Below are 16110 nucleotides of genomic sequence, written 5' to 3'. Positions count from 1 at the left end.
AGTTGTGAATTAGGATGAAATTAATAAGGTGTATGAGGAAACTGAGGGGTATCTGTTGAACAAACGTGTGGTTCCTGAAGAGAGGCAGCAGCCTTTTCAGTAATTGCAAGGGCAACAGTCTGGATGATTGACTGATCTGGCCTTGTAACAATAACCAAAACGGCCTTGCTGTGCTGATACTGCGAACGGGTGAAAGCAAGGGGAAACTACACCCGTAATTTTTCCAGAGGGCATGCAGCTTTACTGTATGATTAAATGATGATGGCGTCCTCTTGGGTAAAATATTCCGGAGGTAAAATAGTCCCCCATTCGGATCTCCGGGAGGGGACTACTCAAGAGGATGTCGTTATCAGGAGAAAGAAAACTGGCGTTCTACGGATCGGAGCGTGGAATGTCAGATCCCTTAATCGGGCAGGTAGGTTAGAAAATTTAAAAAGGGAAATGGATAGGTTAAAGTTAGATATAGTGGGAATTAGTGAAGTTCGGTGGCAGGAGGAACAAGGCTTTTGGTCAGGCGAATACAGGGTTATAAATACAAACTCAAATAGGGGTAATGCAGGAGTAGGTTTAATAATGAATAGGAAAATAGGAATGCGGGTAAGCTACTACAAACAGCATAGTGAACGCATTATTGTGGCGAAGATAGATACGGAGCCCACACCTACTACAGTAGTACAAGTTTATATGCCAACTAGCTCTGCAGATGACGAAGAAATTGAAGAAATGTATGATGAAATAAAAGAAATTATTCAGATAGTGAAGGGAGATGAAAATTTAATAGTCATGGGTGACTGGAATTAGAGTGTAGGAAAAGGAAGAGAAGGAAACGTAGTAGGTGAATATGGATTGGGGCTAAGAAAGAGGAAGCCACCTGGTAGAATTTTGCACGGAGCACAACTTAATCATAGCTAACACTTGGTTTAAGAATCATGATAGAAGGTTGTATACATGGAAGAACCCTGGAGATACTAAAAGGTATCAGATAGATTATATAATGGTAAGACAGAGATTTAGGAACCAGGTTTTAAACTGTAAGACATTTCCAGGGGCAGATATGGACTTTGACCACAATCTATTGGTTATGACCTGTAGATTAAAACTGAAGAAACTGCAAAAAGGTGGAAATTTAAGGAGATGGGACCTGGATAAACTGAAAGAACCAGAGGTTGTACAGAGTTTCAGGGAGAGCATAAGGGAACAATTGACAGGAATGGGGGAAAGAAATACAGTAGAAGAAGAATGGGTAGCTTTGAGGGATGAAGTAGTGAAGGCAACAGAGGATCAAGTAGGTAAAAAGACGAGGGCTAGTAGGAATCCTTGGGTAACAGAAGAAATATTGAATTTAATTGATGAAAGGAGAAAATATAAAAATGCAGTAAATGAAGCAGGCAAAAAGGAATACAAACGTCTCAAAAATGAGATCGACAGGAAGTGCAAAATGGCTAAGCAGGGATGGCTATAGGACAAATGTAAAGATGTAGAGGCTTATCTCACTAGGGGTAAGATAGATACTACCTACAGGAAAATTAAAGAGACCTTTGGAGATAAGAGAACCACTTGTATGAACATCAAGAGCTCAGATAGAAACCCAGTTCTAAGCAAAGAAGGGAAAGCAGAAAGGTGGAAGGAGTATATAGCGGGTCTATACAAGGGCGATGCACTTGAGGACAATATTATGGAAATGGAAGAGGATGTAGATGAAGATGAAATGGGAGATACGATACTGCGTGAAGAGTTTGACAGAGCACTGAAAGACCTGAGTCGAAACAGGGCCCCCGGAGTAGACAACATTCCATTGGAACTACTGACGGCCTTGGGAGAGCCAGTCCTGACAAAACTCTACCATCTGGTGAGCAAGATGTATGAAACAGGCGAAATACCCTCAGACTTCAAGAAGAATATAATAATTCCAATCCCAAAGAAAGCAGGTGTTGACAGATGTGAAAATTACCGAACAATCAGTTTAATAAGCCACAGCTGCAAAGTACTGACACAAATTCTTTACAGACGAATGGAAAAACTAGTAGAAGCCGACCTCGGGGAAGATCAGTTTGGATTCCGTAGAAATACTGGAACACATGAGGCAATACTGACCTTACGACTTATCTTAGAAGAAAGATTAAGGAAAGGCAAACCTACGTTTCTAGCATTTGTAGACTTAGAGAAAGCTTTTGACAATGTTGACTGGAATACTCTCTTTTAAGTTCTAAAGATGGCAGGGGTAAAATACAGGGAGCGAAAGGCTATTTACAATTTGTACAGAAACCAGATGGCACTTATAAGAGTCGAGGGGCATGAAAAGGAAGCAGTGGTTGGGAAGGGAGTGAGACAGGGTTGTAGCCTATCCCCGATGTTATTCAATCTGTATATTGAGCAAGCAGTGAAGGAAACAAAAGAAAAATTTGGAGTAGGAATTAAAATCCTTGGAGAAGAAATAAAAACTTTGAGGTTCGCCAATGACATTGTAATTCTGTCAGAGACAGCAAAGGACTTGGAAGAGCAGTTGAACGGAATGGATGGTGTCTTGAAGGGAGGATATAAGATGAACATCAACAAAAGCAAAACGAGGATAATGGAATGTAGTCGAATTAAGTCGGGTGATGTTGAGGGTATTAGATTAGGAAATGAGACACTTAAAGTAGTAAAGGAGTTTTGCTATTTGGGGAGCAAAATAACTGATGATGGTCGAAGTAGAGAGGATATAAAATGCAGACTGGCAATGGCAAGGAAAGCGTTTCTGAGGAAGAGAAATTTGTTAACATCGAGTATAGATTTAAGTGACAGGAAGTCATTTCTGAAAGTATTTGTATGGAGTGTAGCCATGTATGGAAGTGAAACATGGACGGTAAATAGTTTGGACAAGAAGAGAATAGAAGCTTTTGAAATGTGGTGCTACAGAAGAATGCTGAAGATTAGATGGATAGATCACGTAACTAATGAGGAGGTATTGAATAGGATTGGGGAGAAGAGGAGTTTGTGGCACAACTTGACCAGAAGAAGGGATCGGTTGGTAGGACATGTTCTGAGGCATCAAGGGATCACCAATTTAGTATTGGAGGGCAGCGTGGAGGGTAAAAATCGTAGGGGGAGACCAAGAGATGAATACACTAAGCAGATTCAGAAGGATGTAGGTTGCAGTAGGTACTGGGAGATGAAGAAGCTTGCACAGGATAGAGTAGCATGGAGAGCTGCATCAAACCAGTCTCAGGACTGAAGACCACAACAACAACAACAACAACAACAACAACATGAGGAATGAGGTAGTGGGTTTGGAGTTTGAAGAACTTTGGGAAAGGTAGCGTTCAATGGCAGGAAAACGAAAGGCATGAGGAATGTTGGTAAGTACAAAAGTGGTATCAACAGTGACGAATGGGTATCCAGGAGATAAAGAGGTGGGGATGACGGGCAGTCGGTGAAGGAATGGTTGACATGGGAAGCTAGATTATAGGCAATTGGTTGGATGTGTTGGTCAATGAGGGCTGAAATTCCTTCAGTGGTGGTACAATAACCAGCCACAATGTGGCATCCAGGATTGTTGGGTTTGTGGATTCTGGGGAGCATGTAGAATGTGGGTAGGTGGAGTGTCAGAGGGGTAAGTAGGGAAATTGATTCAGGGGAGAGGTTCTGGGAAGGGTCTAAGGCTTTAAGTAGAGATTGGAGGTTGTGGTGGACTTCTGGGACGGGATCACTCTGGCAGAGTCTACACATGAAGGAGTAAGATAATTAGCGGAGGCCTTCCGCCAGGTAATCATCGCCACTCATAACAACAGTGGTGGAACCTTTGTTTGCTGGTAGGATGATTATGTCAGGATTTGTTTTGAGGTTGCGTATGGCTATTCTGTCTTCTGGTGAAAAGTTGGTTTTCTGAGGAAGGGACGTGGGGAAGGATGGTGGGGCTAAGTTGGAGGTAAGGAAATCCTGGAAGGTGACCGCAGTTGGTTAAGTGGGATGGGAAAAAGACACAGCTGGATGGTAGCGTGAACTGGGAGTGGCAGAGTTCACTGTTAGCATTAGGTTGATTTTGGTAGAAGGGATCGGTGGCAAAGGAGTGCTTCCACTGCAGGGATCAGGAGAAGGAGAGGTCTTTGACAAATCCAGCATGGTTAAATTTGGGTGTAGAGCTAAAGGCGAGGCCTTTGGATAGGACTAAAGCTTCTGTGGAGTCAATGGTTTTGGTGCAAAGGTTAACAACCGTGTTACGGGAATGTTTTCATTCTCGATTTGGTTGGGATGTGCCAAATTGAAAAGATCAGCTAGACAGGGATTAGGTGCTATGAGGGGTGGACAAGGAGGAACAAGGAACACTGTGTGTAAGATAGGGATTGGTTAGTGGTGCCCCGAGTCAGCAGTAGGATGTGAACAGGTTGGATAACTTATGGAAGTGGTATCTGGAATGCTCCTCCAGGCACTAGAGAGCAAGGGATTCAATTTAAGAGATGTGACGCATGAAGCAGTGATTGCACAGTAGTACAGTGAAACCCCGCTTTTACACTTTTCAAGGGACTTAAAAACGGTGTAAAATGCGGGAAAATGTAAAATGTGGGAAATAATGTTTTAAGCTGTAAAAGTTACGTACAGGATACTCCCTTGTACTTTATGTATGATGTATGTACATAACAGGCATAAAAAGACCTGTCAAGGACTTTTTTTATTACGTAATAAAGATTTATAATCCAATAAAAACCGCTGATGTACCTGGAATTGATAACTGTTTGGCAAGTGGAAACATTTGACTTAATTTCGAATGTCATAAGTGATGTTTTTGAAAAACCTGCAGCTGTAATTCATTATTTAAATAATGAAATACTGCACTAGTTATGTATTTTGACCTTCTTAACAATGCGTTTTGAGAATTTTTAATTTCAAACATCATAATCGATGTTTTTGGAAAGGCTGCAGCTTTCATTCATTATTTAAATAATGACATACTGCACTAGTTACATATTTTTTCATGCATAGCATGTCACGTTTCGAGAATTTTTTCTCATTGTCAAGTGCAAATATGTAAATAAGTATTTTGTATAGTTTCTGAATATGTGTTATTCTGTGTCTCTTGCACTGTACTCATCTTTTTGAGGTTATCAGGTACTGTGCCTCATCAGTTATGTAGAAAACCAAACATACACACAAGCAAACTATCACTCACATTGTTTGTTAATGTAACATCAGAAAAAATACATACATAAATACTGCACTTGACAATGAGAATAAATTCTCAAAATACGTTTTGCTCAGCATGAATACAATACGTAACTGGCACTGTGTTGACACTAAAAACATATGAGCAACACAAAGTGAATGACGGTGTCAACTAGCGCTCCATGTGGCCATACACCAAAACATGCTAAATATGGTTCTATAAAGGTGTCATGATGATCACAACAACGAAACTGCATTTGCACAGTAGAGACAGTTTGAAAATGGTTGCGATTGGACATATCTTCATTCGAATGAACCTAGTTACTCCCATCAGCCACCACACCACGTAGAGCTAGGCAGCGGCGGGAGATAGGCATCAATTGTTACAACTTTTACTCGTTTACCCGTTCAAATCCACTGAATAGAGTGACCTGGTGTCAAGAAACTTAACCACTTAATATTTGTAAACACTACTGGACAGCCAACATTATGCCAGCATCATATTTTCTCCACAGACATTTTTTCGCTCAACTGTGCTGTCATCAGCACCTGTACACATCTGAACACAGTCCAATCTCGCCACTTTTCATGAATGATGAGGACAACACAAACACCCAGTCCCAGGGCAGAGAAAATCCCCAACCCGGCCAGGAATCGCACCCAAGACCCCATCATGAAGAGGTAGCAATGCTAGCCACTAGACCACGAGCTATGGACTTATTATTATTGACTTTTTGCAGATTCCGACACACAAAATAATTTATCTTGCGGTGTAGTTGCCATGTTGCTACACACAACAGTGCAGCTGTGTCAAAACTTCAATCCTCTCTCTATCCAGTGACTTGTGCAATGTATTTCTATCTTTTGCAGTTTGTCTGTAATAAACGATTGAAATCTCTTCTATCATTCTGAACCACCCCATACTTGTGCTCCACACGCCTCACATACATACGCACCAAGATCGTCGTCTGTGTACTTGTACACTAGCATCGGGCCGGGAGTGTTCCTCTTCCGCTCCTCCTCCGTCAGCTGAGACTCGTAGGGAGCCATCGCTTTCAGCAATTCCTCCTGTGAACGCAAATTAGAAAAGATAAATTGTCACAGCTTTAGCATCTTTATGAAAACATCTAGAAAATAAATTCCACTGACACGTTATGCAGTATTTGTCGAGCCAACTTTGATGTGCAAATATGGCAGAAAAGTAGTTAGCTCTGTGGTCGTCACCCTATGGCAACTTGGTGGCCCCTTACTGTCTCACCTACCTCAGAACAGTGGCAGATACTCCCTTCCCTCTCCCCCTCTTCAACTGAGCTACCTAGTTACTCCCATCAGCCACCACACCACGTAGAGCTAGGCAGCAGTTTCAACACATCCAACATTTACCTTATATTCAAACTGCCCTAAGTATAAATTATAGTCTTAATCACAACTAGAATAAGAGTTTTTATACATAATAATTCCAAATGAAAATAAATTAAATTTAGTTATGTCCACACACTATATTTTCAGTCATTTCAGTGGAAGTATTAAAATTTAACATTTTTGAAACTAAGCCATAGATTTCCTAACAACAAAAATTTATTTTCTTTCTTACTTGTAAATTTTTATATGTACAACAGATTAGTGTCAATTATGAAAATTACCAGTACTGTTTAAAAAGAACAGATGACAGACACACTAAGACCATAAGGGACCAAAAAAGAGACAAAGTTTTGAGAAAAAAAAGATGTTTGTGAAAATCAGATTTGTAGGAAAACCACCATTTTCATACAGCTGACTGTTTTTTAACCAAGTTTCAACATCCTATATTTCCTATGAAGAAATAATGAGGATATGAAATTTCAATTAACATTTACAATTATTATTATTAATCATAATTCACAAACTTTTCATATATGGAATAGTGACTAGAGTGTCTTTTTGAAAGTTTGAAAATTTGGAATTAGTGAAACCAGAATCAAAACAAAAAAGGCAGATACTAAATGCACCACACATATAATTATGATCTATTCCAGCACTTCGTGGTCCTCATTATCATAATTTTCATTAAGCACATTCTGTTGCTTGAGGGGTAGATAAAATTGACTGTCCACTTCAGGCATAAAATCTAGTAGCTCTTTAATGTCGTTGTGTTTCAAGCTTGATATTTCCCTTCCACATACATATTTGAGCACTAGATTTTGCTAGGCATCTACAAACTACGGGGAAATGACAAACTGTCATCTCCCTCGGCGTGACCTGCAGAAAATAGTGGCCCCCAAAGTGTCCTACGAAGAATATGTTACTTCAGAAACAACTCTAGCAACCTTTGAAAACATTATTGTAAAATTTCTGAACTGTACAGTGTTATCAGGACATTGAAAAAGTGCAAAGAAGGGCAGCTCGTTTCGTGTTATTGCGCAATAGGGATGAGAGTGTCACTGATATCATACACGTGTTGTGGTGGCAGTCAGTGAAACAAAGGCAGTTTTCTTTTGGGTGAGATCTATTTACGAAATTTCGATCACCAACTTTCTCTTCCAAGTGCGAAAATATTTTGTTGACACCCCCTACATAGGGAGAAATGATCATCATCATAAAATAAGAGAAATCAGAGCTCGAACTGAAATTTCCCACGCGCCATTCGAGAGTGGAATGGCAGAGAAGTAGTATGAAAATGGTTCAATGAGCCCTCTGCCAGGCACTTAAGTGTGAATTGCAGAGTAACCATGTAGATGTAGATCAACTTTTGGGTCAGTAGTATGGCCTGTAACATTTCCACAGTTTCTGAAATCCTCGCCATCCATTATACAGACTGTAAAAGGTTTAGTCAGCCTTTTGAACATTGGCATGGTAGTTTAACCTTACATTTATCTCGCTGATTACACAGATAACCATTTCTCTGCTCTTTCCGTGTGATCATCCTTTTATGGTATTCACATAGTCTTCACCAATGTTCCTATTCTGCTTCCTGACCTTTCTCCACTACTTTTCATCCCTTAGACTTTTTTTTTTACCTTTATTTTGTAGCATTTCATTATTGCAAGCTATAGCCTCCATCTTCAACAGCAACTCAAAACAAACAGTATTGCCAATCTAATTACCTGGTACTACTATGAATGTCACACAGACACTAAATTACGCTAGCAACACTCTCTAACAATTTAGCAGTGCAGAGCAACAAAATTATGCTTCATGTTTTGGGCCCATATGGAAGTTAACATCAAAGATAGTTATAACACAGCTATTTGTCAATGTTCATATTTACGAGGGCATGCTGGCAAGTAGTCCCTCCAAATTTTTTATGTGAAAACTCTTAAACATTATTAACATTCTAAACTTTCATTCTTCAGCCTACATGTTTGTTTCTCAACATAATCACCTTTGCGATGACAACATTTCTCGCAACAAGACATCAGTTTGTTGATACCGTCACCATGGAATGTTCGACTTTGCTGACGGAGAAAGAACCTCACCTCCACTTACAGGCTTCATCACTATCAAAGTGAAGTCCTCAAAGGTGTTCTTTAGGTTTTGGAAATAGATGAAAACCAGATGGGGCCAAGTCAGGACTGTATTGAGGATGACTAATAACTGTGAACCCAAAGTATCAGATTATTGTATATTTCACAGCCTTTATATGTAGCCTGGCATTGCAATGCTGAAGGAGGCAGTGCTCCATATGTAGACAAACTCTTCTGTGTTTAGAAACTCTATTACAGCACACTGCTTCCCATTCAATGACATAGTTACACTGCGCACCGCCATGTTAAATGCTACAATTTGAAGCCCTCTAGCAGCAGAGGGCTGTAAATATGTAGACATGAAGAACAAAGGTGTAGAATGTTAGTAATGCTTGTTTTATTTAAAAAGCTTTAAGAGTTTTCAAACAAATTAGTAGCCATTACTTTTCAGTACACCCTCATACAACGTGGGTCAACATTTGTCAGGCTCATGAATACATGCTACAATCTCAAAATCAATGATGGTGTGCTTTAGGCCTTTATGACTCAGTACCTTAATTTGTACTTCAATTATTACATTATTGAATTCAATAAGAAAATTCAAGTTACCCATTGATCTTTAATTTTCACAAGATTAATAGGAAATGCAAGTTAATATTTAGTTTCTTGTTCCATGAATCATTTCGCATGACAGATCATGATGCTGAGGAATGAGTCATTTTACATTGAAATCACAAATTAATATGTTCAATCAAATTTAAATAATAATAATAATAATAATAATAACAACAACAACAGAAACAGATCATGTCCGGAGCAAATTTTCAACCTCAAAATCATACTCAAAATGTGAGCTCTCAGATAAAAACTAGTAGTATGCAGATTTGTAGGTTTCAAAACAGCATACGATTCAATAGACAGGCCCTCACTATTCAAAATTTTAGAAGAGAAGGGATTAGACCCCAAAACGAGAGAAATCATAAAACAAACACTAAATGGCAAGAAATCTAAAGTAACACTTATGGAGGAGATCTCAGAACCCTTCGACATTCAAACAGGTGCGAGACAAGGTGATGGACTCTCTCTTATTCTGTTCGACATAGTTCTAAACAAAGTTATGGAAGAATGTATATAATAGTGGATCCTAGAATGAAGGAGGAAGATAAGGTTGTACATCTCATGAAGGGCGATACAGAGGATATGTATCAAGTCCTACTCCTGAAGGAGGTTTCAACAGCAGACGACTTCATAAAATGGCGCCAGTATATTGAGACAATGCATCAAAACAGAATTACACACAAGAAGTTTTAATGGCTTCCAAATGTTGTATCGGTGTCTGTGATGGTGGAAGGAACTGACTTCACAAGTGTTCTTCATCAGATAGTGAGACAGGAAGTTCAGAAGGCATGTGGATTACACGGCAAGCAAAAAACTGAGACGCTTCAAGAGTTCATAAGGGAGGAAGTGGAACAGACATTGAGCCTAATCTCTCGTCCTTAATTTCCCTTTAAAATGGTGATAAGTTGAAACCCAGGTGAAGGTACATTCCTACACTGCCGCTTGAGGAACCTGTTTGGGCACCAAGAAAGACCGACGCCTGGAGGACCCAGATAACCAACCAGTATCTTTCCATTGCGGGCGACCAGGACATGTGGTGCGCTACTGTCGAGAAAGGCAGCGGATATTTGATGACACCCGTGCCACAAGACAGCAGAATGATCTTAGCCGACACCAACTCCCAGACGACGAAGATGAACAAGAAGATATGAGTGCAGGATGATGTAGGTCTAAAGGGTGCGACATTCCTTGGAGGTGAGGCCGCCGAAGAGGAAAATTGCTACAGTCCAGTTCTTATTAACCACATCTTGCAAAGAACTGAAAATTATACCCCTCCTCTATGTCCCACCTGCTTCCCCATCTACTGTCTGCAAGAAATGGTGTACACTACCATTTCTAGGTGAGGTATCACAGATTGTAGTCAAAGCACTGAAAGCCTACACGCATAGGCTTTCCTACTACGTTAAGAACATGGCAGCCCAGTGTGTTTTTAATAGCAAAGATACGATCCAGTTATTAGCCAACAGTGGGCTATACAAAATTGCCTGTTCTGATTGTGACAAATTTTACATCGGTCAGTCTGGCAGAGACATAGCAACTAGGCTGGCTGAACATGAACACAGCTGAAAGTTGCAGAATTCTGACTCCGCATTTGCTGAGCATGTACTGAGTGAGGGTCACAACTACCAGCCAGTGTCCCGTGTACTTCACTTAGCAAACAAAGGCCATAAACTCAACCTGCTGGAAGCCCTGGAAATTAACGAAGATCTAGTTCACAGTCCAGATCTAATCCTAAATGAGCAGACACTACTCAACACTTCCCCTCTCCTAAACTTCATATAATAATCTCTGTTGTTCATTACTTCCCACACTATCTGTTCCTACATATTCCCATTTTCCTGTATTTATTAAGTGTAGTTTCAATAGTTAAGGCTTTCTTTTAACTGGTACTTGTATTACTGTCCATGTTTGACATCTCTTTTGGTTGTCTCGTCAAATATTGTTCATATTTTACTTTGTTCATTTATTTAATGCAAACTATTACATAGCCACTGTTGTGAATATAATGTTAATGTTAAAATGCAGTACCATCACACACTCAAAGATTGCATTTACTGTATGTTCCCTCAAATGCCTCCATTTTCCTGCATTTATTTAGTTCTGTTTATCTTACTGATAATGCTTAAGTTCCTTATGTATTCTGTATTTACATTGATAACTGTCTCTTCTTTTAATTGGTTTGTGTATCACTCTCCACGTTTCATACTGCTTGATGTAGCCTTGTCTAGTACTAATTTTATTAGTTTTGTTTATTAATAGAAACTGTTATGTAGGCATGCTGTTCCTATTCTGTGTTAAAGGTTTTCCTGTCTACTCCATTGTTATTTATTTACTGTTCAATTTTTACTTTTTCTTTGCATTACCACCACATCGTCAAAGATGTTACTCACTGTATGTTTCTACTTCAGTCTCAATGTGTTACTTTTCTTCCAATGTTGTTGCAAACATTGTAACTTCTTTGGTGACAATACTCAGTAAATGTCTGAAGACCGGTTAACACCATAAAAGTAATATTGCAGAACAAAAGCAAACTGGTGCTTTTCATTTATTATAATGTTGTTCTACCAAGAACCAACGGAAGATTCTGTTAACAACAAATTCAGAGTGTTACATCACAATGCTGCGAACTCGAAATGACGGCTAACAAGGGTCGGAAAGGGAAAGGGAAATGTTTTCTTGCAGCATGACAATGCCAAACCACACACTTCACGTGCCACCACAGCAGAACTTCGGAGACTGAATCTCACCACCATACGGCATCCTCCATACAGTCCAGATTTAGCATCATCTGACTTCCATATGTTCCTGATAATGAAAGACGATCTGCAGGGGCATCATTATCCTTCCGATGAAGACACTGAGAGACCAGTGAGACTGTGGTTGTGGAAACAGAGTGTCGACTTCTTCCGTGACGGCTTAAGAAAACTTGCAGAGATGTCTCCAACTGTCTGATGATTATGTGGAAAAGTGAATATTGGTAATTAAAGATCACACTCTAAGGATTATTTCTGCGATTGGTTTATTAAAATATTCCCATCCAAACCTAATTTACGAAGGTGGAGGCATTACATTTCATTCAACCCTCGTACATACATTTTAACATGCTCCGATTCAGGTTTTGAGATGAACTTGTTGTGTATAAGGTAGATTATAATATTATTCATGGAGTTTTTGTTCCGATACAGAAATCAATAGCCAGGAGACAAAGAAGTAACTAGAACTAAAATAGAAGAAAACAAAATCTGGCTTTCAAACTGACACTTTGTAAATTTATTTCTGTTTTTTAACTTCTTACATACATACATTATCAATAAATGCCGCCATCATTGCATTATGACATCTGTTGGTTTCATATTTTGCAGGTACTGTAATTTCTGTGTACACTCTTCTCCCAGAAAATACACTGTCATCAGTTTCAGGCTCCTCCACTGATGCACTGACAGCCATATTGTGCAAGACAAATGCTGCAACTATTCTAACTGATTTACTTTCACTTTGAGTCCTAAGGAAAAGTGTCTTTTTATTACTACAAAAATTTTTTCAAATGCTAATCTGGTTTTCTTGTGGGCACATTTACAGATTCACTCAACCGCCATTTCTAGACAAAGTACCGGCATCAGCAAATACCTGCAACACTGATAGCCACCGACTCCCAGAAGTATCTCTTCTGGAATTTCTCGCATTTTCAATTGAGCATGTATGTGCGAGTTTCCAAAAGTATTGCTGTTATGGGCAGATCCTGGCCACCCAGCCATGATACTTAAAAATCACAGTTTAGCGTCCAAGATGACTTGTGCATTTAAAGAAAACCACCTGTGACAATTTCTAAAGATCTCAGCACTGTCGGCACCTGGCTCTTTGATGGGGATAATCGTGCAGTCAACAGTGCCTAAAATGCTACTGCACTATTTGATAAAAATTATGCTGAGTGTTATTAATGTCATTTTCATCCATTGGCATTTTGATAAATTCATTTTTTAATGAGGCAATGTAGGCTGATACCTTATGGACAACTCTGCAGGCTGTTGCTATGTCTACTTTAAACGGATCACCAACCACTATTTGAAAGGTTCCCATGGCATAATATCTTAAAGTTAATAGAAACGTGCACATTACAATTGGTGGCTGGTTTCTTTTGGTTTCATCAGATAGTCTCTGAGCCTTAGTTCCAACAACTCTACAGTACTTTTCTCCAAACAAAACCTAAGCTTAAATCACTGGTTATTTAACTGCAAGAGGAGGTTCACCCTTTCACGGAACATGTAGGGAGCTCACTGGACTCATCATCATCATCATCTTCAGTGGCCACATCTGAATACTCAGATATCTGTAAAGTAAATGAAAGGAAACAATGTAATTCACCAAAGGTTGTTGCACACAGAATTTTGCCCAACAGTGGTCCAGAACGCTCGGAAAATGGAGTGTATGGTATGGATGCAATAGTACTGAATGGAATGGCATGGTATTATTGTTATAATTATATTTATGACCAATAAAGTGGAGAAGGTAGTAACAAATGGAAAAAAAATCCAAGAACTGACATGGATTTCAACATGTGATGATCTGCACTGAAGTCCACAACGCAACTTCTGAGTCATCAAAACAAATGAAACAGATCTTAAATTAAATTTTCCCTGAGGCATTTAAGTCTTTAATTTATCTACGATAAAGTTGGAAGCTGAAGAAGTGAATTAAAATTTGTGCTGTGGCCAGGACTCTAAACTGGGTCTTCTTGCTTACTAGGCAGATATGCTGACCATTACACCACCACGGCATTATGCTCAACATAGCTGCCTAGTAAGCAAGAAGACCCAGGTACGAGTCCCGGCCACAGTAAAAATTTTAATTCACTTCTTCAGCTTCCAACATTATCAAATGAAACAGAGTTATGCAGTTAGTTTATTTCAAAATACTTGCTTATGTAATATTTATCAAAACATGTGGAAATATAGCAGTTTAGGGATGTGTTTGGTAGTTAAAAAATTTAATACAAATCACACAGTTACTGCTACTTGAGCCGAGAGAGAAAATGTATAAGAGATGGTGAATCGCTATTGGCTGGTTCCCATACCTAACTGTTCACTGCAAATATTTTGAATTTTCCTTTCTTACTCTGCTGCTACAAGTTTATAAAACGCCTTTGAATTAATCACATAAATTACGAGTCATCTCTCAAGAGCTGTTACGAGATTTATCATTAACTATTTAATTTCCTTAATATAACCTTCCAGATAAAAAAAAAAATTGCAACAGCTGCACGAGAGTGGCATAGTCACATACTTATTTACCATTTTTTGTGTTAATAATAACTTTTTTTATTATTTCAATTGGTATCTGCTAAAACCAAAATTGACATTCGTAAAGCCACAATACTAAATACTGACGATTAGAGCAGAATCTGTCTTTGAACGGTGAATTTTCACCAGTCAAATACAGGGTCTACATAAATTTATTGCACAAGAACCAAAAATTGTACAGATGTCATACACATGTCATTTTAAAGAGAAACCCTGAAAGTTTTTTTTCATGTATACTGCCACAGCGTAATTTGGTAATCTGCCAATAGTCAGCACTAGTCGCAAACATGGAGAGTGCAGGTGCCTTGCTACAGAAGGATACAGCTGTTTCATGAAATGGCCTCCCAGATCACCAGATCTCACTCTGTGTGACTTTTTTCTGTGGGGACACATTAAAGATTTGGTGTATGAACCGTCTCTACCATGTGATGTAGCTGAGCTCTGGGAGAGAATATGGGAAGCGACTGCCACAGTTGACGATGCCATGCTGGGAGAGGTATGGCAAGAATTCGATTACCGTATTGACGTCTGCCGGGTCACGCATGGTTCGCATATCGAATGTTTGTAAAAAAAAAAAAAAACTTTCAGAGTTTCTCTTCAAAATGTAATATGTGTGACATTTGTCAGTGTTTAGATCTTGTGCAATAAATAACTGAAAGTGTTCCCAGACTTTATGTACACCCTGTATGATCCAACTTCATGGTGATATGAGTTGGGATTACTGTTTATACAACACAGATTTCCAGGTTAAGCTTGATCTGAGTTCATTTCCTGTCTTAAACTAAGGTTAAACGCTTTATACAATCGGCCCTTAGTGATCAATTCTGCACTGCACTTGGGTGTGCAGGTACTTCTGATCAGATGGTGTACAGTTCAGACTCACGGTGGCACTCTGCCTAACACAACACAGTAAATTACTCCTGTTAGATGCAGTGGCCTACTACTTGCCTCATTTATGAACGGTATCAGGACGACAGCTTCCCACTGCTGCTTTTTCCCATTTAGGTCTGTCTTGAAGTCTGTCGGGTAGAAAGAGATGAGTGGAGAGTCTTTGTCTTCCATGAGATGCTGGTAAGGCTCAGGCAGAAGGTTCTTGCTGGAAGGAAGGAACAAACAGCTCACATTGGATAATAGTGAGAGTGTGACAGATTTAATTACAGTTGTTTGGAAGTCTCATGATGTAGATATCCATCTGTTTCTTAATGTTGCTTTACATACTTCATTACAAATAAAAGGCGATCTCATGTCAAGTGGTCTAGTTTTAAAGACTATCTCCACTAGATACCATCAGATTTTGTATGAATTTTTCTTGTGGAATTGTTAAATGATCAAAGAAAATGACACTATTATGCACCAGATTAGCTGCTTATAGTAACTAATCTTTATTCATGACATGCTGTTTCAGCATTTATTACCACTGTCAAATACATCTAGATTGGTGAGAGAGCTATATTATGTAGTTAGGAAACTGTCTTATAACTGTCACTGTTTTGACAAGAAGGTAAATAACAAACATATTCAAAATAATGTGTCAATTATGGGTTGACAGTAGCTTGACAGTTCAATTCTTACGACACTATATGTTTACAATTTTACTACTTAGTGAGTACGAG

At 39.1% G+C, this 16110-nt stretch overlaps 1 protein-coding gene across 1 annotated transcript in view; it reads right to left on the bottom strand.

The window, feature by feature from the left end:
- LOC126109592 (5'-3' exoribonuclease 1) overlaps window positions 1–16110 on the bottom strand; it is a 196917-nt gene that overhangs the window by 129099 nt on the left and 51708 nt on the right. The window contains exons 12-13 of the mRNA XM_049914630.1: window positions 15446–15593; window positions 6096–6207 (exon numbers count right to left, since the gene is read on the bottom strand). Coding sequence (XP_049770587.1) covers window positions 6096–6207; window positions 15446–15593 — 260 coding nt within the window. The remainder of the gene's footprint in view (window positions 1–6095; window positions 6208–15445; window positions 15594–16110) is intronic.

This window comes from Schistocerca cancellata, chromosome 12, assembly GCF_023864275.1.
Source record: "Schistocerca cancellata isolate TAMUIC-IGC-003103 chromosome 12, iqSchCanc2.1, whole genome shotgun sequence".
NCBI lineage: Eukaryota > Metazoa > Arthropoda > Insecta > Orthoptera > Acrididae > Schistocerca > Schistocerca cancellata.
The sequence above is the reverse complement of the archived record's forward strand: the minus strand, read 5'-3'. Positions and strand labels throughout refer to the sequence as shown.